This window comes from Dipodomys ordii, unplaced genomic scaffold, assembly GCF_000151885.1.
Source record: "Dipodomys ordii isolate 6190 unplaced genomic scaffold, Dord_2.0 Scaffold111, whole genome shotgun sequence".
In the NCBI taxonomy this organism is placed as follows: domain Eukaryota; kingdom Metazoa; phylum Chordata; class Mammalia; order Rodentia; family Heteromyidae; genus Dipodomys; species Dipodomys ordii.
The window spans coordinates 1,232,328-1,256,381 of NW_012267327.1; the positions used below are offsets into that span (position 1 = coordinate 1,232,328).

Genomic DNA, 24,054 nt, shown 5'->3' on the forward strand with positions numbered 1-24,054 from the left:
ACAGGTGATGGTGGTATAAAAACCCTACTGTGCTGCCAGATATATATATATATATATCTGTACACATACCTATGTACAGCACATGGTACTTGATATTGTCAATAAACAGTTTGTAACTAATTGGTGTATTTAGTACAGAATGCTTTGATGACTACATGAGATGTACTACTTTCTATTTAGATAAAGTTTGCTACAAAGCAGTACACCATCGCACACCAGAAGCAGCCTTGTACATCTTGTGTTTATCACATCTCAGCCTTGATTGTGTTAGTGACCATCAACTGAAAGACCTACAGTATCTAGATCAGTACAAGTATGCCGCATGTCAATAGTCCCTACTGTAAGAACATAGTTCTAAGATTTTCCCACCATCATTAAGCAAAGCATGCCTGTACCTATCTATGTAAGGTAGACATCATAGCGTATTTAAACAAATTTTAACATTAAATTTGCTATGCAAAACCAAGTGATAAAAAGATTCACTCTGTTCAAGCAGACCCATGAACACACACACACACACACACACACACACACAGGTCTTTCCAAAATTGTAAGATTATTTTGTCTAAGTTTATGCCAATTTAGGAAAGTTGGTATTCAACTATAACTTAACCTATGATAGTTACTTGGTATTTTTCAGAAATGTTACAATCTTAAGTTTACAAAAAAAAATGTGATTAGGACTTCTCAAAGATTAGTAGCCACCAATTAAAATATGTACATGTTAACCCAGAGATGAAAGGGAAACAAAGCAAATACCATGTAGCAACTGCAAGGCAGTGTGCATTCCCATGTGACTTTTTGACCTTCTGACCTAACAGCACTAGCCATTTTTCAAGGCTGTTGAATTTTAATAGCTAAAAGCAACTGCACTCCCATAATCTTCCAATTATTTCTGCTGGCGAAAAGAAACATGCAGTTCCACGGAGAATAACCTGAGAAGGTTTTCATACCAACTTATTTTTTCCTGGAGCATCAATTCTTCTGAAAACTAGCTTGAATTTGAACAACAAATTTAATGGTGAAGCTGTATTTTACAGAAAGCCTTTTGTTCAATAGGTTTTGAATTTTGATTTCTTACAATGCTTTTGGGTAGTGAAAAAAATGCCTACTGAATCTGTAGGAAATTAGAAATAATCACCATAAAGAAAAGAACGAATACCAGTTGAGTAGGAAGGAGAAGAAGACTTCAGAATGTTTTTTTTTGGGGGGGGGGTATTGTATAATCTTTAAACTCAACATAGTTGCTTCTATATCCTAACTAAAAATTTAAAGTAGCATTACTGAAAATTAAGCAGCAAAACTGCTTTTACACTGAGTCTCAGTGAAATGTACACTCTTAAAAATACAATTTACCAGTTTCAGGACAACCAAGAGCAGTGGAGTGTTAATCTATTAACATACTTGTTGTATATATCCCACTTCTGAGCTTCAATGACCTGCAGTGAATTGGAAACTTCCTAAAAATAACACCCAATTAAAATTCTTTATAGTAGTTTAACGTTGTCATAGAGCAAATAAAGTTCTACACCCACCTTGGTTACTTGCCATACGTCTCTTCTAAATGTCAAGTACTAAATATGCTACAAGACTCACAGCTATCTAGGCTTTCCAGCTATTTTGAGCCCACATAAATGACAGTTTATAATAAATGCATACAAAGAAGAATTCAATTTGCTGCTAGAAATGATGCCACACATAATTCACATAATTAGTGAATAAAATCTAGTTATATACTGGACAGTTATCTGGGATACCAGACATCTATACTGACCTTTAAATATAAGGGTATTCTTGGGTGACGTTGGTAAATCTTGTCTGTCTTTTCATCTATGAAGATTTACTCCCCAAGCTTAATGTTGGCAATGTTGCACAGTGTTGCACAACTGGGGCTATTTCTCTTAAGAAACAGTAAAATGGTCAAGACAGATCTGCTCCCTAGGACACTTGCTAAAACTAATGGCTTCTCAGTGCTAAGTTCAGAGGCCCAATTCCTTTCTTTCAGATAGTTACCACAGTCTTTCCCCAGACTAGATTAAAACAATCTAGGGCAGTTATCTGTGTCTAAAACTACTCCCTAGAAAATGAGATGTGAATTCGGGAATGCTCCTAATCTCACTCTGTTCAACAAAACTAATTGTTTACTACAAGGAAATCTATCACAATAAATGGAATGGGACAACTCAAGTTCTCAAATTTCAAGTTTGGATATCATGAATGTGTCATAGAGACATTGTGAAAGAGGAAAGGAGCCAGGTTTGGATCTCCGGGGTTGCAAGAGAAAAATAATTTGACAACTATTTTAAGGGCAAGTTTCAGTACCCAAAATCGGACTGAGAAATAGGGCAAATGTGGCTGTTTCATTGCATGCAGGGATCATGGCCAAACAAAATGGTAAAGTTGAGATAACTGACATCCTACACAAGTTAACTTACAAAAACACACAAAACCACCCCCACCTCGGTATAGTGAGTCAAAGCACACTGCTGACAAAGGCAGACAACTATGTGAGGGGGCGCAGGAACATCACTGGGAGTACACACATGCCTCTGTTTTCTTTCCAGTGTAAGAAACAGCAATTGCTTTATTTGAAAGCCTACATATTCCATCTATTTCAACTGTTACTAACACAATCATACAAAATAAATGAGGTGGGGGGTCAGCATATTCAGCAGACCCAATGCTCACACTTGCCTTTTAAAAAGAAAGGATAAAGAAAATGTTCACTGAATAAATCTGAAGAGAACCTTAGCTGAAACTGGAAAAGCAGTCTGCAAGTTTGAAAACTCATCTCTATCAAGGAACTCTATCAACAACACAAAACAATATTTTGGTTTTGTTTCATTGGGTTTTTTTTTTTGAGGATTTGTGTGCATGTGTATTTATGTGCTCCTCCCTCAAGATCTGTGACCAAGGTAATGACTAGTTGCTGAACAGCAAGCTGCAAAGAGGACGAAGAACGTCTGTCAATAACATGGACCAAACGAAACTACACTATTCATGTCGAAAGTGTAGGATTTTAGAGGATTCCCTAGACACAGCAGAACCTGACATATTTTGAGTCATGAATGCAACTCGGTACAGAGACAAAAACAGCCTTTAAAGAAGTGCTAAAATGAGATCAAGAGGAAGTGAAAACATTTACATGCATTCAGATATATAACTAAGACGTCAATAAGAGAGCTGTGACATGTGTTCATTGATTTGTGTTGTTTGAAGGAGATCCTATTCAAACTGTGGCGTCTGTCAGAGATTTATGTATTATAGGCAGCTACAGGAACACACCATTAAAGAAAAGCATCCAAATTGTACTAATTTCATAAACTCTAAGAATATTACTCTAAATAACACATTGTGCTTATAGAGAATAAGAGCTGCTTTAACATCTAGTAAATCATGATGGTATTATTGTACTTGTGCAAATTTTTCCTTATTAAAATACGTATTTCTAAGCACAATGAAGATGATATTCAGAGTTTACCTACCCATTCTACAAGGGAGCCTTTCCAGGCCCTTCACCACATCATTTCCACTGTAGAAATTTTCCCTTTCCCCACTCCCTTCAGGCTCATAATCTGGGAACAAATCAGACTTTTCCAATAATCCTGGAAATGCAGAGAAATAATCATCTTCATTAGAACTGTTTGCCAAAGATGAAGCCCTGTTTTGAATATGTGAGAGATGAATAGAGTGATCTCTGCCTTCAACATTTTTATAAGATATTTTAAATGGTGTATTTCAGCAACACCAAACAAATATAAGCAGTATGAAAGGCCTCAATAAATGCTACAGGAAGGGAAGAAGACTTGTTGCATAGTGTAATCAAAAAAGGATAAACAGAAGAAGGCATAAGGGTAGGGTGGGAGCTTTGTCTGCATATAATGTTATCAAACAGGAGAAAACAGGAACATGAGAAGGAAATGGCAAAATGCAACCAGGCATGTGAGGAAATTCTATGGCTAGTGAGTAGGCTCATCTGACAAGATTATAGTTTCATAAAGTTCTCCAAAAACCTACCAAGAATTCTTAGAGCCTTATAGAAACTCATCCTTGTGGATTCTGTATGTAATTCAGACATGAGTGGATTCCTACAGGGGTGATAAAGGAGACTTAGCAGAGTTAGGGTCTGAATACTCCCAGGATTCTGTCCTGTCCATGTCATCTCAATACCATGTTATTAACTAGAAGGGATGCTAATGGCAGCCAAGGTATAAGAAATGGCTGACACATTGTAAAAAAGCATTTTGATAAATTTATCAACTTCAAGATGCCAGCTGCTTTATAAAAAGGTAATTATACGCATATATTTTGGGGGGAAAATGTACTTGAATTGGAATTAAACACTGAGAATGGGCACACTGGGGGAAGAATACATTTTGTAAAAAGTAAAATTGCTACTTGTTAGGATTTGCATTTGACAAATGACCCAGCCAACCAGTATAAAATCATCTTAGCTAGAGTTTTCTGGAATTTCTGGACTAGAAACAAACCTGACAGATTTACATGCTGTTATAATCACAGAAAATCAAAGAGCCCACAGAAAACCTTTAGAACAAAAACTAATGGTTTCCAGAATCCACAAAATTTGAAGATAAAATTTTATCTTTATTAACATATTTCATAATAAAAAAATCAGGTGGCCTCTCTTGTATCCTTTTTATAAAAGGACTTTGCTTAAACTAAAAGTCTGTAGCATCTCAAGCCAAGCTAGTTACAGGACAAGGGAAAAGAAATTGAGCTTATAAATTGTCAGCGTGAAGGTAGAGTGTGTGTCCATTTGAAAAAACAATATTAATAGTGCTTAATCAAAATGAAAGGGGGCTACCTCCACAGTCATAAATGTGCTAACTGTTCAACTGCGTCCTCTTGAAACAATGCTGAGGAAGGGCTACAATGCTAAACCCCATTCACAGTCTGACAGCTGCAGGCTCAAGACTGCCAACTGGTAATAAGCAGTCTCTTAACAACACATCATACGTGAATACACATATACACCCCTTTCAAATCATGAAATTTCCAATCAGTATCGTTTCTCAGACAGAAAACAGAATTAGGCAATTTGACTCTCATCTTTGAGGGATAGATACTGATAATCAAAAGGGGTAATAGTATCCTTACAACATATAATTTCAATCTTCTTCACCCAGAGAAACCAATTATTTGTGTCTAAAAAATGTGGTCACGGTATTAAGAACAACATCTACTCAAGGATAAACGAAGGAAACAGGTACAATCTTGAAATGAATCTATGTTAGGACACACCAATACTGACTTGAAATTAGGGCCTCCTGAGCTCCTCTATAGCTTTTTCATTCAAGGCTGGGAGTCCACCATATGAGCTAAGATTCCACTTTTGGAGATAATAGTCTTCTGGATTTCTCTGCCTAGCTGGCAGTCTCCTGGGTACAGGATTACAAGCCACCAGCACCTGGCTAAACCTAAATTTTACAGCTATAAAAATAACTTAAGCTCACAATCCTTTCCAGAAATTATTTTAACTAATTATTTTTGCCATTTTATTCTCCCAAGCAAAAATTTTCAGTTTTGTAACATTTACTCTAAGTTTCAACTTTAGTATAAATCTGACACTGCCATATTTGGTCACTGTAATGAGTTGAACTGCAGCCTCTTAAAAGATAGGCTTAAGTTCTAACCTCAACCCTATCCGTGACTAACTTTGTACAAAGAAAATACCAGATGATGATAGGGACAGGGACTAGAGTCTGGAAGCCACATGTCAAGGAATACCACAAGTCAAGGAATACTACCACCACAAGTATAAAAAGAGAAGTAGCATACTCCCTTGAAGGGGTCACACAGAGGATGGCCAGCTGACCACTGATTTCAGATGTGTAGCCTCTGGATCTGTCAGATAATAAATTTCTCTTGTAGGAGCTATCCACTTTGTATTTTGTTATAGCAGTCAAAAGAAATTAGAGGTCACATTTTTTATTAATTGTGAAAGTAATGTATTACAATTATATGCACAAGTGCTTAATAAAATACATTCCACCAACACATCTTTCAGTAAAGCCTGTTCCTCAATGGTTCTACCAACCAAGAGGATTGAATTTCTATGATCTTAGTCTATAAAGGGTACTTCAATAAGGGCCTCCAACATGTATCTGGTGATGTAAGTACATCAAAAAAAATTGATAAATATGGATAGTTAAACAAGAACTCCAAATAATGAGTTCAAGAAGACAAAGACTGAAGTGAACTCAGGAAACTGAATAAATAAGAAGGAATGTACTTCAAAATCAGAGTACTATTTTACACTCTACTCAATTAGCACTGAATGTTAATCTGTTTGGATTCCTGGAAACTCTACTCCTTTGTTAAGCCACTGAAAAATAAGAATCTTTTCAGAGTACATATCTAAGCACTCCTCAGGCTACATGATTATCACTGCAGCTTGTCTGTTTTATAAACAGACTTTAATTTAGTTTTGCAAGAAACTGCCAAAGGAGCTTTCTCTAACTAAATAACAAATCTGCCACTTGAAAGACATCTTTCATCAGCCGTCTTTGTGGGAGTATTGTTATGAAACTAAAAGCAGGCATGCTTTCTGGAGTGTTTCTGGATTTTAATTATCAAATTTGAATGTCACCAGATATTTACTGAAAGGAAAACATCAATTTTAATATGCTGTCTTAATATGAAAAACATAAAAGGTATTCAACCATAAAGTCAAGTTCACTTGAATCTTGCCAGATTACTTATCACATAATGGCTATCTCAGGAATTTATTCTGCAGGCAGAGTTCCCCAATTTTAAAATTCAAATATTGAGTGTACATAAAATGTAACTTGACTTTGAAGATATTAAAATAAGTGCCAATAAAATGTTAATAACAGAACGTAGGACCTCGGAGCTGAATGATAGAAAAAATAGGGACTGAAAACAAGTAAACAATAAAACACAGCAAATAAGCAGATGATATCTAAACATGTTATTAAATTTTACTGAATCAGTGGTATTTATTTTTAACATCTGAATAAGGTTGATTTCTTTCATATTTTGAAAAATGTACTCCAAAGCAGAAATTGCTAGAGGGAGACAGGGGGAAAAAATTCCCTTTCACTAAAACAAAACAAAATATAAGAAAGCCACTTTGTATCTAGTTAGCAGAGCAGGGGGGGGGGGGGGTAGTTAGCTGATACAGAGGGCCATGAAGTCCTTAACAGCCAAATGAACCCACAGCTCTCACCTGCCCATGCTAACAGACTCCCTTTGTTTAGCTCTGAAAACATTTGTCTAACTAGCTTTCTGGCGGCCTTTACTTTCATGGTATGTTAAAGAAAAGAAGCCCTTCATTTATAAACTTTAGAGAAGTCTATTCACATCTCTCAGATGACGGATATACACACAAAATTATCCTAATCAACCTCAAAAATATGGTATGAATTTTCTAAAGAAAATTCTACTTTCTATCTAGCAGACACACTTCTACATCAGAGAACTACTACTACTTCTTTTCTGAATCTGAGTTACATTCTATGCTGCAACATCAAAAAATGATGTTAAATGCTGTAGGTTTCCATCTAAAAGAAAAAAATGCAATGCCTGTAATATAAATATAGAATTAATAAATAGCCTCTAACTATATGAAAAATTGACATTTGAAAGAAATTTTGACTTAGAAACTTTTTATTTGCAATTTGTCTGTTATCCTTGGTATTCAAAACAGTTGGACTTTTCACAATTAGAAAGCATTAAAGATTTTTAAATGTAAAATTATTTAAATAAATGAATATAAGCCATTCCTTTTCATTCAACAAATAGAATGAAAGGCATTTGACACAGTATATTTGTAAGACAAAAATCTCATTCAAGTTGTTTCTGCTGCAAATGATCACTATAGCGACAAAACAGCATTTTTATTGTTTAGAAATCTGTTTCATCCACAGCAGTCTGAAATAATTACAACTTTATTTTACAACTTTAAGATCTAGGATGAAATGATGTGAATGTCCAGAAGGCAATTTAAAAGCTGAAAAAAATGTGTACACTGGAGTCAGGACATCAACTAAAGTTACAAAGCATACTGACATGAAGTCATAACAGGAGCCAAGTTCCTGGGTTCCACTATCCTTTACCCCAGTTTAACAGCACTATGTCATGTTCTCACAACACACAAAAGCTCCCTATGAGAACATGTAGGGCTGAAAGTGTCATTATAAGCCAGGTCATTAGCCTGTACAGTCCAGTAATTATTCAAACTACTTTTGATCATCCTAATTGTACATACTGGTCAATCTGTTCAAACGAGAAAAAAAACACAAAAATCCAAATTGTACATATAGGTCAATCTGTTCAAACTAAAAAAATAAATCCAAATTGACATACAGGTCAATCTTTTCAATCTGGTCAAACTATGGATTAATATTAAACTGACTTTTAAATTCATCCAATCAACATGCATTTTGTATTTATATAAAACTAAGCATTTAAAGCAACAGCACATTTTTCCTTGGCTGAGAGTAAAGATATTACACAGGGAATGCTCCTAGGTTTTTTTGTGGCTATGTTGTATCATAGCTGCTTGGATTTTCTTACTGATGTTTTGATTCAACTTTAAAATTAGGCATGCATTTTTTCAAACATCAATTATAAAGCATTCTTGATATATGACTCATAAATTACAACCCAAGTATCAAGAGATAGTATAATGAAGAACAGTCCTGTAAAGAGAAAGGTACTTTATTAAATAATGTAGCAAATTGTGTATCTTCCTTTGTCAGTGAGGTTAATGGTGAAAAATATTTTTTTCTTAAAGCTTCTGAAAATTTTCCAGAATAAACTACCTCTTTAAAGAGTAGATTTTCTATGTTAAAATGTGTTCTGATTCAATCTTAATCAGTATATTATTGTGAAAAAATACTAAAACTCTTCATATATACAAATACACACAGAGATACACACAAACACATACACCTTCATCTAAGAGCTGAGTTGCATTCTACAGTGCTGGTATATGAAGAATGAACCCCAGCTTTAAAAAGATATTAACAAGAAAACATCTGTGCTTTCCTCTATGGCCTGAATTTTTTTAAGCCTTGATTTTCTTCACAGATAGTTTGTCAAATGCTGAGCTATTTTTTTCCACCTCTGATGACTTTTGGGTTAGTTTCAGTGGTAAAGCTGAGTGTGGGAAGGGAAATAGGTTCCATGGCCCTGGCTCCTTGAAGAATTATTGAAACAGGGAAAAACCTGCATATCCTGAGCCTATCATCTCCAACTGTTCAAAAACATGCCAAGGTCCTGCAGAGCAGCTGTTTTTTCAATAATTTTCTGATAAGAGAATACATCTTACCACTAGTGAATTGATAAAAACAGCCAAAATCATAGAAGAAAGACACCTCCTGCTCATGGTCAGGAGTGCCTATCTTCACGTCCATTTAGACTTTTGCCACACATATTGCCCCCCCCCTTCAATAAAAAAGAACCTTATTAGGCTGTCTCTTTTTCTTTATATTTCAAACTACCGATTTCCTGGTCCCCTTTCCCCTACACACACATGCAAACTCTATGTGTGCCAAAAATCACTGAATCACTCTTCCCAGAAATGCCAGCTCAGAAGGGGTGAGACATTCTCCTGGAGAAGCACCAATCCCCTGTGAGGCCCAATGGTTTATAAAGTAAATAAACAAATAAATAACCCATGGGAAATGTGATACAAGAGAGTCTGCTGTGAACGCCAAGGGTCCATGCAGCTTGTGTGCATCCTTCCTCTACTGTAAGTCATTACTCTACCCATTCTCAAGGCAAGAGGTTTTAACAGTGCCTTAAATTAAATGTCTGTTTAAGGCAGTAAATACACTTATCTAGTATAATTTCAATGTGGGCTCTTCTGCAGGACCTGAGTAGGAAATATATTGAGTGATGTACTTACTCGTTTATTCATTCAATGATACAAATTTGTATAGAAGATGTACAAGTAGGATATAAGTTTACCACACCCTTACCACATCTAATTTAAACATTTTCACTAAAATTTTCACCTAAAACTTATAACACATGTCAATCTTTTAATAGCAAATAAAATTTCCATATAAAGATTTGGCTTCAAATAATGGCAGCCAGTAAGAATCAACAGTCACTGAAATTCTATCTTGCTTCTGGAACCTAGTGGCAATTCAAATTTCCACTGCTATTTCTGGAGAGTCTTAGAGCTTTCAACTCCTAAATGTACATAAACTGGTGCATAAGTGATGAGCCCAGAGTTTCATAATCAAGTACACATCCACGAGTATATACAGGTCATGACTAAGAGAGAGAATTTCAAATCCATTCACATTTATGCCATTTTACCTTCGGTAGAGGGATTTTCTATTTGGATTTAATGGTTTTACACGTTCTGTCTATTTTTCTGGTTACTATTTATAATCTTCAGAGCCACATATGTAGAAAACAATACATTATATAACACAAACCTAAGATGCAGACTAAGTGAGACTAGTTTTTTTAACCTGAAACATTTCAAGTTTTCTAGAAGCTTTCCTAACTAATACAAAGAACTAAAATCCAAAGAGATTTCACTTTCTTTAACAATCAAATTAGATAATATTAAGACATTGTATATTTTAATTATTTAATTAATATGAAATTTTTAGTTTACGACACACTTTCATTGCCAATAAGTATCCGAGATTGGACATAGCAAAAACGCCAGTACAGAGGTTCCTCAAAAGACTAAACACAGAGCTTCCCTATCACCCAGCAATTCCACTCCTGGGTATTTATTCCATTGGCCACAAACCAAGCCACACTAAAGCTACCAGCACAACCGTGTTCATTAAAGTATTGTTTAACATAGCCAAGATGCCCCCCAGGGAATGAATGGAACAAGAAAATGTGGCATACATACACAATGGAATTCTACGCTTTTATCAGAAAGAATAATTGCCCCATTCCCAAGGAAATGAAAAGACTTGGAAACCTTGTAAGCCAAGCCCAATAAAGCATAGGTTACATGGTTTCCCTCATTTGTAGTAATTAGACTGTACCTATAAATCTTCAAGTAAACACAGTGGATGACAGAAGAAAAATAAATAACACTAGGACATAAATCAAACATGAGTCCAAAGGTTTACACAGTGAGACCCAAGGAGGATATTCCTAGGAGGGGGTCACAAAGACTCAATAGCTATGTGCATATGAGCTTATAAAATGATTTTTATCAAAGTGAACTCCAAGAAATGGAAACAATAGGTTTTTATTTTACTTTTTGATATGTTGCTTTGTTTTTTGTTTTTCCCCTTTGTCACTGTACTTTATTTCTGTACTTTTTGTCTTATATGTAAGTTTATGTTTGAGGGAGTAATGGGAAGCACAGAAATATAATGACAAAGGGTAAACTAATTCTGCAGTGATACTCATTTGATACTATGTTGAAAATAAACTATACAACTTGGGGGGAAGGGATTGGAGAGGGAAAAAATTGGGAGAAAACAAGGGAAGAGTTGACATTGTTTAAAAAGATATGTAGGGGCTGGGAAGGTGGCTCAGTGGTAGAGTGCTTGCCTCACATGCATGAGGCCCTGGGTTCGATTCCTCAGCACCACATAAGCAGATAAAGCTGGAAGAGGTGCTGTTGCTCAAGTGGTAGAGCGCTATACTTGAGCTGAAGAGCTGAGGGGAAGCGCCCAGACCAAGTTCAGGCCCCACGATCAAAAAAAAAAAAAAAAAGATATGTACTCATCCTGACGCTGGTAGCTCACACCTATAATCTTAGCTACTTAGAAGGCTGAGATCTGAGAATTATGGTTCAAAGCCAGACCAGGCAGCAAAGTCTGTGAGACTCATATCTTCACCAAGTGACTCAAAAAAGCTGGAAGTGGCACTAGCCTTAAACACAAAGAGGCTCTGGGATAGCACCCAGGACCTGAGTTCAAGCACTAGGTCAGGAAAAAAAATTAAAAAATACTCATTACCTATGTAACTGTAACCCTTCTGTATATCACCTTTACAATAAGAATATTTAAAAAAAAATTAATGAGCGCCCTCTATGTCAAAAACCCTGACAATTAAATGATAATTTAATTGATGTCATGTTAGTCTTTTTTACTCCAGCTTCTCTTACTAGTCCACATACTGAGACCAAAGCTACATTTCTACCCAGAGCTACCACACTCATAGATTCAATCAAAAGATAAAGACTTTTTATTTATAATAGCAAATTTGGTGTGAAAATGAGCACAAGCTATTCCTAGTCATTGCTAGTAGGAATAAAACTCAGTATAACCAATGTGAAAGTGTGAGTTTACAAAATTAAATATGTGTAAAATTTACTTAAGCTCATCTTATCAAAACATACTATGTACAAAAATGGATCTGTTATTGAAACACCTTTGTACAACTATTTGAAGAAAAAAATTAAAACCTGCACACAAATGTTTATAGCAACTTCAAATGTAATTACTCCAAATTGGAAGCAAGCAAGATGCTTGTGGAGAAACAAATTAAGGTAAAAGCATTCAATAAGGTATTATGACTTGACATAAAGAAATAAGCTACCAAGCTACGAAAGGCAGAGGAAGCCTAAATGAGCTTTAAGGGAAAGAAGCTAAGTCTGGAAAAGTTAACATGTTGAGTAAGTTCCACTACATGGCATCTGCAGAAGGCAAAACCATGGAGACTTGTGAAAAGATCAGGGGCTGCCAAAAGAGTTCAGGAAGTAGGGTAAGAGAACAGGGCCAATGAATAAGTAGAACACAGGGTATTTTCAGGACTGCAATGGTAGAAACATGACACTTAGCACTTATAAACCACAGAACCATGAAACACAGTGAACCCTAATGCAAATTCTAGACTCCAGTTAAAACAATGCTGGTTCATTAACCATAGTAAATTGAGCACGTTAATGTTAAGGCACAATTTGTAGAGCCTACTTGTGAGGAGAAAAGAACTCTGCATTTCCTCAGCAATTTTTTCTGTGGACCTAAAACTATTCTATAAAGTTTACACAAAAGAAACATCCACTCAAGATTATACATAAAGTTGTGCAAAATAATATCTGAAATAAGCGCACAAAGTGCTCAACAAAATAAAAAATACATAATGGCTTTATGTAAACTAAGAGACACACCTGCAAAATAAATAGTACTGGGAAAAGGAATTCTGATATAGTCTTACCTGTCCTGTGACTGTTCTTCATACATCCTCTCCTTGCCTTCTTTAAAAAGCCTTATTGCTCGTTTTGACTTTTTCATTAGGCTATCAATGTAGATTTTAAAATACTCATTCTCACTTAGTTGGGCAAGTTTCTGGTTGTCATCATATTTACTCAGTATGAGTCGCAAATGCTGGTATGTATCAGGTAAAATATCGAGTATATATGGCGGGCTATTTTTCAACTGCAGTTTGGGATTTTGGCACAGTCTTACCTAAAAACAAAGAAAGAAAAAGTATATTTATATGAATCAGAACATGCTCTTTCATATAAAACTTGTGAAGGGACATAGCTATAGCTAATTTTTCATCTTCCATAAAACAATTTGTGATCTTAAATTAGCAACTCCAGTTTATGAAGAACTAGCAAATTTTCACATCTGTGTATCTACTATCAAGTCCTATTCTCTTCACATGCAGACTATTCTTATCACATCTTTGCTTTCAATTCTGAAAGTTTTAATTCTCTTTCTAGTGTACTAATCACTGTTTACCTACAATAATTTTTTTGTAATAACAATGAGGAAATAGTCCTTTTCTGCTGGCAACCAATGCACATGTTGACATTATTTTACTATATGTAATTTCTAGCTAAAGCTCTCTTACAGATTTTAATATTTTTACATATTGTTTACCAATCCTAGGGGAATAAAAAAAAAGGTAAAATTTTAACAACTGAGTTATTAAGTAGCTAAATGGCTGACAGGTCAGAAGAAGTCTTCCACCTCTCACAGCACCTACCATTCCTGTAAACATGTGATACTTAATAGTTTAATCATTCTGCCAAGGACCATCCAACCATTGGGGCATACAGGTCTGCTTGTGGAACTTAAATTAAAAGGAAGTAATTCAACCATATACTCTGTTCCCTTGTGTATGTTCATGTGAATTTAGCCAAGAAGTAGTAAGCCCAGTTCATTTGCCCCTCCAACTAGGGCATCAGAAACTCAGTCAAACCTAATTTTAAATTGAAATCTCTGGAGATTATACAAGAGCACACATAGTGTAACACTGCAGCAGAACTAATAGAAAGTCCAACTAGATACATAAAAACAGATTTAGTATGAAGGTAGTAAAGTGAAAACTTCTGGATCTCTCAGACCGTACACACACACATACATACACACATACATGGAATATACACCACACACATTATATGTATATATATATGTTATATATGGTATATACATATGAATATACGATATATAAATTGTGTGTACATGTGACAGTAAGTTTGTGTATATGCATATTTAATTATATGTGTATAGACAGATAAATATGAATACTTAAAACATAATTGGTAATAACATTTCTGACAGCTTCCAGTCTGATTTCCTTTCCATTACTTGTTACGGCTGATGTTAAGTGGCACCAGAATAACAAATGGCATTTCTCAAATCTGGCTAAGAGCACCAGATGCTAGTAGGTCACACCTGTAATCATAGCTACTCAGGACACTGAGATCTGAGGATCACGGTTCAAAACCAGCCCGGGCAGAAATGGCCCTGTGAAACTCTTATCTCCAATCAACCACCAGCAAACACGAAGTGGAGCTATGGCTCAAGGTGGTAGAGCACTAGCCCTGAGCAAAAGAACTCAGGGACAACCGAGGCCCCATTAATTTACAAAAATAAAAATAAAAAACCATGGTGGCTAAGAGGAAGTTGATTTGGAGGTGCCTTTAGACTACAGGAACTTGTATTTGAGGCATTAAGTCACTTCCATAAATAGCTCAGTTATTGTCAGCAGTCTGAAATATGCCAGGCACAGAATGAAAAATACTATATGATCTCAATTATACAAAGAATCTAAATTATAAAGAAGTCAGATAAATAGCAGCAGTGTGGAATAGTGGTTACCAGAGACAGGCAAAAGGAGGAAATAGGAATATATGAGTCAAAGGGTACAAGCTGCAGTTAAATAGGATGGACAAAATTACATAGGGATGACTCTATACAACTCGAGGACTATAGTTAACATCAACTTGTATGCCTAATGTTGCTAAAGCAATGGGATTTAGGTGCTCTTACCACACAGTGTAAGCAATTATAAGATAGAAAGAATGTTGATTTGACTATAACAATTATTTCAAGGGATGTGTGAGTATACATCATATATACATATATGCTTTTGTATAAATACTTAAGTATATACACATATGGATACATGTATTTCAAATATTTCAAATACAAATTTGATATATAACAAATAATTGTGATATATAAAGTGATTTTTTTCTATTTAAATAAAAGTTTTAAAAAGAGTAACTTCAGGAATATTGCAAGTGCTCATCACACTAACTATCCTCCCACAGGGACAGAAAGGCATACTTCAAATCTGCCAACTGAAATATTTTGGGTAGTCATGACTAGAAGTCTATGTGGGTAATGAAAGAGACACAGCGAACAAAATATACTCATCCAGAAAAAAATCTAGATCTTTTCACTGATACATACAGACTTATCAGCTTCTAGAAGTATACAAATTAATAAGCTAGAGGTAGAGATTTAACTTAAATGTAAGAATACTATTTTAAGCTGAGTGACAATGGCTCATGCCTATAATTCTAGCTACTCAGGAAGCTGAGGTCTGAGAATCAACATTTAAAGCCAAGCTGTGATAACAAATCATTGAGATTCTAACCTCCTGCTAGCCAGCAAAAAGCTAGAAGTGGATGCATAGCTCAAGCGGAAGAGCAAAAGAACTCTTGAGCTAGAGTGGTAAGCTCTATGTTCAGGCCAAGTATCAGCACAGACATGACAACACACACACACACACACACACACACACACGCGCACACACACACACACACACACACATACACACACACACACACACACCTGTAATCTCAACATTCCTGGAATGTTGAGATGCCATTTCATTTGTAAATAATACCAAACCTTTATAACAGTTCACATAAAATAGCTGACAAAGCTTTTCTATCACCTGTATATGATTAAAGAAGTTCATTCTGCATTAAAGACTAAGTTCCAAATGTCAATGATTTAACATATCCTGATTCCAATAGGCATTTAAATTTTGTACACCAAAAGATAGATGTGAATACAGAAATTTGAAGAGTACTGTGACCAGCTTCTTACAACAGACACAGTTTAATTTCAGCAACATGTACTTGTACACCATGTCACAGATTGATAAATTATTAACTTGTAGTCAGGCAGCAGAGCAGCTTCACACTCATTTCCTGAACTGCTGGCTTTTTTAACTGACTACAGAAAATTATCTCTTAAGTATTTTTCCCCAAAAACTCTAAAATTGTTCCTTAAAAGATATTTTCACATCTTACAGGTATCAAATTATTTTCTATCTGATCTTTTCTTACTTACTTTTAAGATTGTAAATTCATGTGGGAATGTATTGTTTTATTGAGTAATACTGAATAACTACTATATCACAGGTACTAATCTCAGTGGCAGAAAATTACAGATGACTAGCATATTCTTCCTGTGTTAAGAAGTCTGGCAGAAGAGACCTAGTTCTCTATAATTAACTTAGGAGAAATGTAATTCTTGCTCCAAGGGATCTCTGTAAAGATTCCATCCAATCCACTCATTTCTAGATAAAAAGTAAAACTGAGAACTACAAAGATTAAAGGACTATTAAAAAAACATTAATCCAACACAAGAGCCTGCATCTTTTAAATCTCAGACTGGTCTTCTTTCTAACTCTAATATAATTATAACTGTGCACATAATTAACGATCCTTTCTAAACTAATTTCCATTTTTATTTTATTCTAATTGCTAATTTACATCAACTTCAGGACTCATTTGTTAATGCAACAAAGGTTTATATGTCAGGCATTATTCCAGACAGTATGAACACAGGAAAAAGTCACAGGAGTTATCTAGTGGGAAAGCCTGGTGGCTTAAGGAAGAATTGCCAGAGAATGGAGGGCTATAGGAAGAAAGAGTATGCAGGGGTAGAGGAGAAAATCAGCAGCTTAGTATTATTCATTCACAAGGGAATCAAGGAACGCATACCTGAATTTGCAAAATGCAACATCCTAGGCAAAACAGTTTGGAAAGATTTAAGAGAAACCAGGATATGGGAGGAGTACATGCAATTATTCTAAAAGGAAGGAATACAGGAAGGCTCATGGGTTAGTGATACAGAAGACTGGAAATGGACTGGAGAGGTCAGCCTGTGTAGACTATGCTGTCCTCTAAATCTGCACTTGAGAAAGTACAACATACAGTGCCAAACTACTTCCTGTATGCCACCAAATGTGCAGTGCATCAGTGAGATTACTATTAAGCCATGTGACTTATGACAGCGATTGCAGAAAATTAATGGCCTTACACTAGGACTATGACTTCCAAGCAGGTCAAATTCAAATCCATTCAATAAATATTTATTGAGTGCCTGCTATGTGCAAGGAACTGCAAAAGCCAGGGAAAGAAAAATTGCTTCTCTAAAATCACTCCATTAAGGAGAAAAAAACTCAAGCTTAACCACAAGGTTCAAGATCACATTCAAATGACTTAGATTTCTCCTAGAAATATCTAAGTTGTTCCATAGAATGAATGTGGGAGCAAAACCAAAGGGTTTTCACGAGGAAACACATTTTCAAATTTTCAACCACATTATCTAGTGATTGAAAAAAATACTTATCAGGCTTAAAGAGGTACATAAAAGAATAGCAATATTACTCTACTCTTTTAACTACAGGCACAACATCTGCTTTTGGAATTAGGGTAAAAATGTCATTGTAGTCATTGATACAAAGGATTTTGGGAATCTGCAGAGAGCCTTGGAAATTACCAAGAGCACCTTCTGCAGTTGACCTGGTTACACTAAAAGTAACCTCTTAAAGTTAAGCTTATGTCCCTGGTATTTGAGCTTAAATGAGGCACAACAAATGTTTGTATTTATTTATTTATTCACTTATTTATGTCGGTTGTGGGGCCCGGACTCTGGGCCTAGGAGCTGTCCCTCAGCTTTTCAGCTCAAGGCTAGCACTCTACCACTTGAGCCGCAGCGTCCCTTCCATCTTTTTATGGTTATGTGGTGCTGAGGAATCGAACCCAGGGCCTCACGCATGTGAGGCAAGCACTGTACCACTGAGCCACTTTCCTAGTCCCCTGTATTTAATCATTTTTAAGGAAACTTTCTCTGTACACTGTAATTTGTATTTTTTCAAATGCAAATAAAAATTATTAGCACATGTATATATGTATTTTCTTAAATTCATGTTCATAAATCTAAACATGTAAGTATGTATACATATGTATATTCCATAATATCAAAGCAAAGGAACAAATATAAAAACAAGATTTACTATCATTGGAACAATTTGCAATGATGTTAATTATTCTTGGAATATTTTTATACTTAAAGATATTTCTGTGTCTTAATGAAAATTTCCAGTCAAAAAGTAATAAAAAGCTGGGCCCCAGGGGCTCACACCTGTAATCTCATCTACTCAGGAGGCTGAGATCTGAGAATCACAGTTCAAAGCTAGGCCTGGAAAGAAACTCTGTGAGACTCTTATCTCCAACAAATTACGCAAAAAAGCCAGCAATGGTACTGTGGCTCAAGTGGTAGAGCTCACCTTGAACCAAAGAAGAGTTCAAGCCCCAGGATGTTATGGGGTGGGGCGGGGAGGGGGGGAGGAAAGGTAATAAAAAAAGGTGTTAGATCAGCTAACATATTCTTCACAAACAAGGTTAAAAACTAGTTCCTGAAACATATGAAAGAAATTTCACCAAGGCAAATGAGAATTGCAGCAGTAAGGAATTGTGTCTGTACTGCACAAATGACTTTCATTCCAAATCACTCTGTATTTAATGAAGCATTCAATGGTACTGAAACAAGTTGAGTACTCTCAAAATGAGGGAGTTGTTATTGTTTCTGTAATATTGGAGGTCAAACCGAGGGTCTCATGGATGCTAGACAAGTGCTCTGCCACTGAATTAAAAATCCCAGTGTTTAAATGTCTCATTTTATTAAAAATATGAAGGACAATTCTCCCTCCTCCTATAAATGTCAGAGATTGCTTTCTGCAGTTACACAAAAATGTCATTGAAGTAACAAGCATCTAAGAAATTTGGAGTTCATTTTATTTTAATGAAGTAAAAATATTTTATCAAATATAAAGAATACAACTTTTTTTTATAATCATTAGTTGGGCAAAACAAGTTAACATGGAAAATCAGTCAAAAATTTGAAATTTGTTATTTGTTATAGCAGGATTTGGAGAAAAAGAACAATTCCTGTATGGCTTTTAAAGAAGGTTGATTTAAAAGGTAGATATAAAAAGTAACATTGATGAACCAGCTAGTAGTAATTAAAGTAATTGTTGTGTATTCACCTCTACACTCTCTTACCAGTGAGATACTTTCTTTTTTTTTTCTTTTTTTTTGCCAGGGGCTTGAACACAGGGCCTGGGCACTGTCTCTGATCTTCTTTTTGCTCAAGAATGAAACTAACTTTCTTGAAAGAGGACAACACATCTGTATATCTCACTGGCCTTTCTCTTACTTCGCATAAAGTAGCTGTGCAATAAATATTTGATAGAAGGAAGGAAAACAAAAGGAAGAGAGAAACTAAGTAAGCAAAGTTTTCTCAGAGGAAAATATAGTGATTATTTGTGTCATTATTGCATAAACTTCCTTAAAGAAAACTACAAAAATCTGGAGAATTTAATAGTATCAAAGATAAGAAGAAAACACTCTTGATTTGCTTGCTACAGAACAAGCAAGAATCGTATGATAGAGAGGTGGGCTTGACTCTCTTCATGCTACAAACATGGACATTGGAATCAAAGCCTTGCTGCTTACTAGGTTTAAATTCTAGGCAGGTTCCTGCTTCCAGAGATCTTTTAGTATACTCTAATTCTTTGAAGAGGAAATGTACAGTGCTTGGTGCCATTCTCAGTACTTAAGAGACATTCAACTTCTTTCTTCCATACTTTATACCCAACCACAACAAAATTACCACAGGTTTTAATGCAGGTATGAGAATGCAATATATGGTACTGCCTGCTTTGAGGGGATCAGATAGTTCTTCACGTTACCTGAACCCCTTAGTCTGGAATGTTCTGTGCAGGAAATGAGGCATACGTCAGACCAGTACTTTTGTCAGCTAACTTGGAATCTACTTTCTTCAAACCCAAACATTCTCAGGAATAGAGTTAGTGATGAAAGAGGCAAACTTTTGCACAGAACTCTAGGGATCAAGGGTGAACAAATGAAGCTGTGGTACTCACCAGACACTATGTTGAAAATGAGCTATTTAACTTGTCAGTGGGGATGGGAGGGAAAAACTGGGAGAGAACAAAGGAAGGGATAACACTGTCTAAAAAGAAATATACACATTACCTGACTTAAACTCTAACCCTTCAGCTTATCACCTTTATCATAACAATTACAAAAAAGATCCAAACTTTTAATGAGAAGAACATTAATACCTTTTGCTATTGTATTGTTGTGTGAGTGAAATTAAACAACTACACAATATATTCAAAAGCTACAAATTTTAGTTGAATATCATCAAAATGCTTGTTTCACTACTAGAAAAAAATACTAGCAATGTACAAACACTTTTTTCCATAAAAACAAACTATAAATATGCTGGATTAGAGTAGATAAAAATAGCATAGTAGCAATGTTAAAGTCACAGAATATATTTAATATGATCTTCATGAGAAAGATAACAATATATTTCCATTTCCAATTTTTATTATTTACCAACCTAATAGCTACAAGACTGCTTAAATTTTTTTGTTTCTTCTATAACATACAATTTTAAAAGAAGGTTGAAACATTACAACTTTATGCTTAAAACTACTAACCATCCAACATAAAAAAAATCTATAAATCCTCCCTAAACTTCTTTGTAACATCTCTCAATTTCCTCTTACCAAGCAAGACATGATGGCTGGCTGACTTTCTCCTATCCTACTAAGAAAACCCACTCAGAAACTCAGAAACACACGAGAACACACACACGCGCACACACAATTAATTTCTACCCTCTTTAAGTTCTCAAATTATCAGGACTTTTCTTTTTGATCAGTTGTTATATTTTCAGAACATTTTTTTTTTTAGTAACTCACATGCTTCTTTTAATCCAGCCCCATCACATAAGTGAAATTACTCTATAAACTTTAACAACAGCCTCTCATGAAAATTCAATTTCCTTTCAAAAATTTTTTATCCTGTTTTTCTCTACAGGAATGTAACCTTAGTGTATCAGAATTTGATCTGTCTTTCTTTTTTTATTTTTTTTTCAGGTCCGGTCGTGGGGCCTGAACTCTGGGCCTGGGCGCTGTCCCTCAGCTCTTCAGCTCAAAGCTAGCGCTCTAGCACTTGAGCCACAACGCCTCTTCTGGCTTTTTTCTTTTTGCTTATGTGGTGCTGAGGAATCGAACCCAGGGCCTTGAGCATGCAAGGCAAGTGCTCTACCACTGAGCCACCTTCCCAGCCCTGATCTGTCTTTCTTGTAGTTATTATCACTCCAGATATTACCACATCCCAATTCTTTTTCTACCTCTTATCCTTATTCTTTGTAGGATTTTCTTTTCTTCACCACCACAAACATTTCTCAATAGTTCAAACTCTTTGCTTCTCTGACTCTCTTCTACTCTACATGAGAAATCTCTTGAGCTGCAAGGCTGGGTATTATGAACACAGTGACCAAATAGATGTCTCTAGTCTTTTCTCTCAAAATTCATATACAATTTTCTGACTTCAAAATGGTCAATCAAACTCAATATGGCAAAGAACAAATTTCTACACCAACCCCCAAGTTGAGTCTTTACCTTCCTATGTTCTTAATCTCATTAAGGGCTTCACTGCCTTCGGAGTCAACTAGGCTGAAAACCTCAAGAGTCACTTTCACTTCACTTCTCCTGCATTCTCCAACCCTGAAGAGCCACCAGCATCTGCAGATGTTACTTCCATAATACCTTCTTCTTTTGAACCAAAACAAGTGAACAATACCACCTACAGAACTAAACAACCTTTAGTCAGTTCTCTAGGCCAACACTGTGTCTCACCCAGACTGTTTTGAATTTTTCTTGACAAATATTGCTGCTCTTGGTTTCTTACAACCTTTAGTATCAGTAGTGTAATACACCAAAGGAAAAATAGCCTTGACTTTTCTACCTGCTGTTCAAAAGTACTCAAGGCATATTTGCTATCAAATAAATTAAGTGTAGATTTTGTTTTGACAGAGCAGTCCAAATTTCTATTACCATCTTCCAATTTACTATCTCTCCCTCAACAATCTCCTGTAATTCCTTCTGCCATGTATGCCCCTCCTCATATCACTGGAATCCCAACCATCATCTAAAAACAGTCATAGTCTCTTCTTGATTCTTCATTCAACATCAATTGTTCATCCTCAAAAAGTAGTATTCACCTCTACCAAATACACTGTACTTTCTTTATGCCATACACTACTTCTTACACCAGTGGCACCATGGTTCTTTATGAATATCAATCTTTCCATATCTTTGCATTTTCTGTATCTGCAAAAGTGAACAATACTGTTGAATCACTTCCTACATATTTTATCCTGTTTGATTTGGATAAAGAAGATAGTCAAAGGCAGCATACAAAACAGTTTTTGAAATTAAAAAGAAGCTGGAAATCTAAAGGGTAAAAAGTAAGACTGACAATGGGTCTTCTGTCACTGGGATAAGTCAATGTAACTCCTATTTGGATTCTTTTGTTATCATTTAATAGTTTTTCTACAAGTCACACTTTGGGATCACTTCATTTACCTTAGTACAAATTCAAAATCTAAGTCAGAGCTAAACACAATTATGTAGACACTAAATGTGTTTTTACCCCCCAGTTCAAGTCTCCTAGGACCCAGCATCCTAACAAGGCAGAGCAATTTCCATCCAAAAAAGGAAAGGAAATATATGGAGAAAAGATAATTCAAATAGTCCCTTTTCTGAGTTTCAAAGCCAACAAACACTAGGTGGGTTCCAAACTAAGTTTTATTCTATGGAATAATTCCTCACGAGGACAAGAAATTCAACTTTAAAAATAAATTATTCGCACTTTCAATTATTTATCTATAATGCTAGCATCTTTGATTGACAAAATGTAAAATATATTATGGTCATAGTAAAATCATAAAGATGGAGGATGAATTGTGCTTTAAGGTTGAGGAGTGTACTAAATGTACTAAAGTTAAAAGACAGTAAAAGGCTATTTGGCATCATCATTTTTAAATGCCTTTAAAAGTCTTACATAATTTCAAACAAATGACAAGGACAGCAAGGAAAATGCTGGAATTCAACTTGCTTTACTATTTAGCATCAATTAATTACTTTCTCATTTCCACATTATTCACATAGGCTCAGCACATTTAGCATCTATTAGATGGAAAGTTGTTTCTTCTATTTTCCATCACCTGCCTAAAACCTTGTGAAAACCATACAAGGAACCTCATATTAATAAATTATGATTCCAGCTATACTGATTAGCAATCATTTCCTTACCCTCACTTCAGCATTTCCAACAAGTGCACACTAATGGCTAGCAGAATGCAGACAGAAAACTGAACAGTAGCCAGAAAAAACATGGTGCATATTCTCTACTCCTCTCTTTCTACACATGTCTGTGTCTGTAGTGCAGCCCTGTGTATCCTACATGGCAATTATCCATGGTATGTGCATTTCTCCCACTCATTATACAGATTTCACTTTGCATTCTAGTAAGGTCTTAGTAGCAACACAGTAGGTCTTCATAAATGTCCATTACGTATTTAAGAAACTCTATGTTATAAATTTGGAACAAACTCCACATATCATTTTGGGTGCATTATAACTTAGATGTGCACTTATGATAATAAATGTCATACCAAATCACTGTATCAAACAGACATCCATTGATCTGAGGGT

At 35.4% G+C, this 24,054-nt stretch overlaps 1 protein-coding gene across 4 annotated transcripts in view; it reads right to left on the reverse strand.

The window, feature by feature from the left end:
* The window catches only part of Cblb (Cbl proto-oncogene B, E3 ubiquitin protein ligase), a 164,865-nt gene that overhangs the window by 135,376 nt on the left and 5,435 nt on the right, over positions 1-24,054 (reverse strand). For all 4 annotated transcript variants that reach the window (XM_013028556.1, XM_013028557.1, XM_013028558.1 and 1 more), the window contains exon 3: positions 13,138-13,388. In XM_013028556.1, the coding sequence (XP_012884010.1) occupies positions 13,138-13,388 (251 nt within the window). The remainder of the gene's footprint in view (positions 1-13,137; positions 13,389-24,054) is intronic.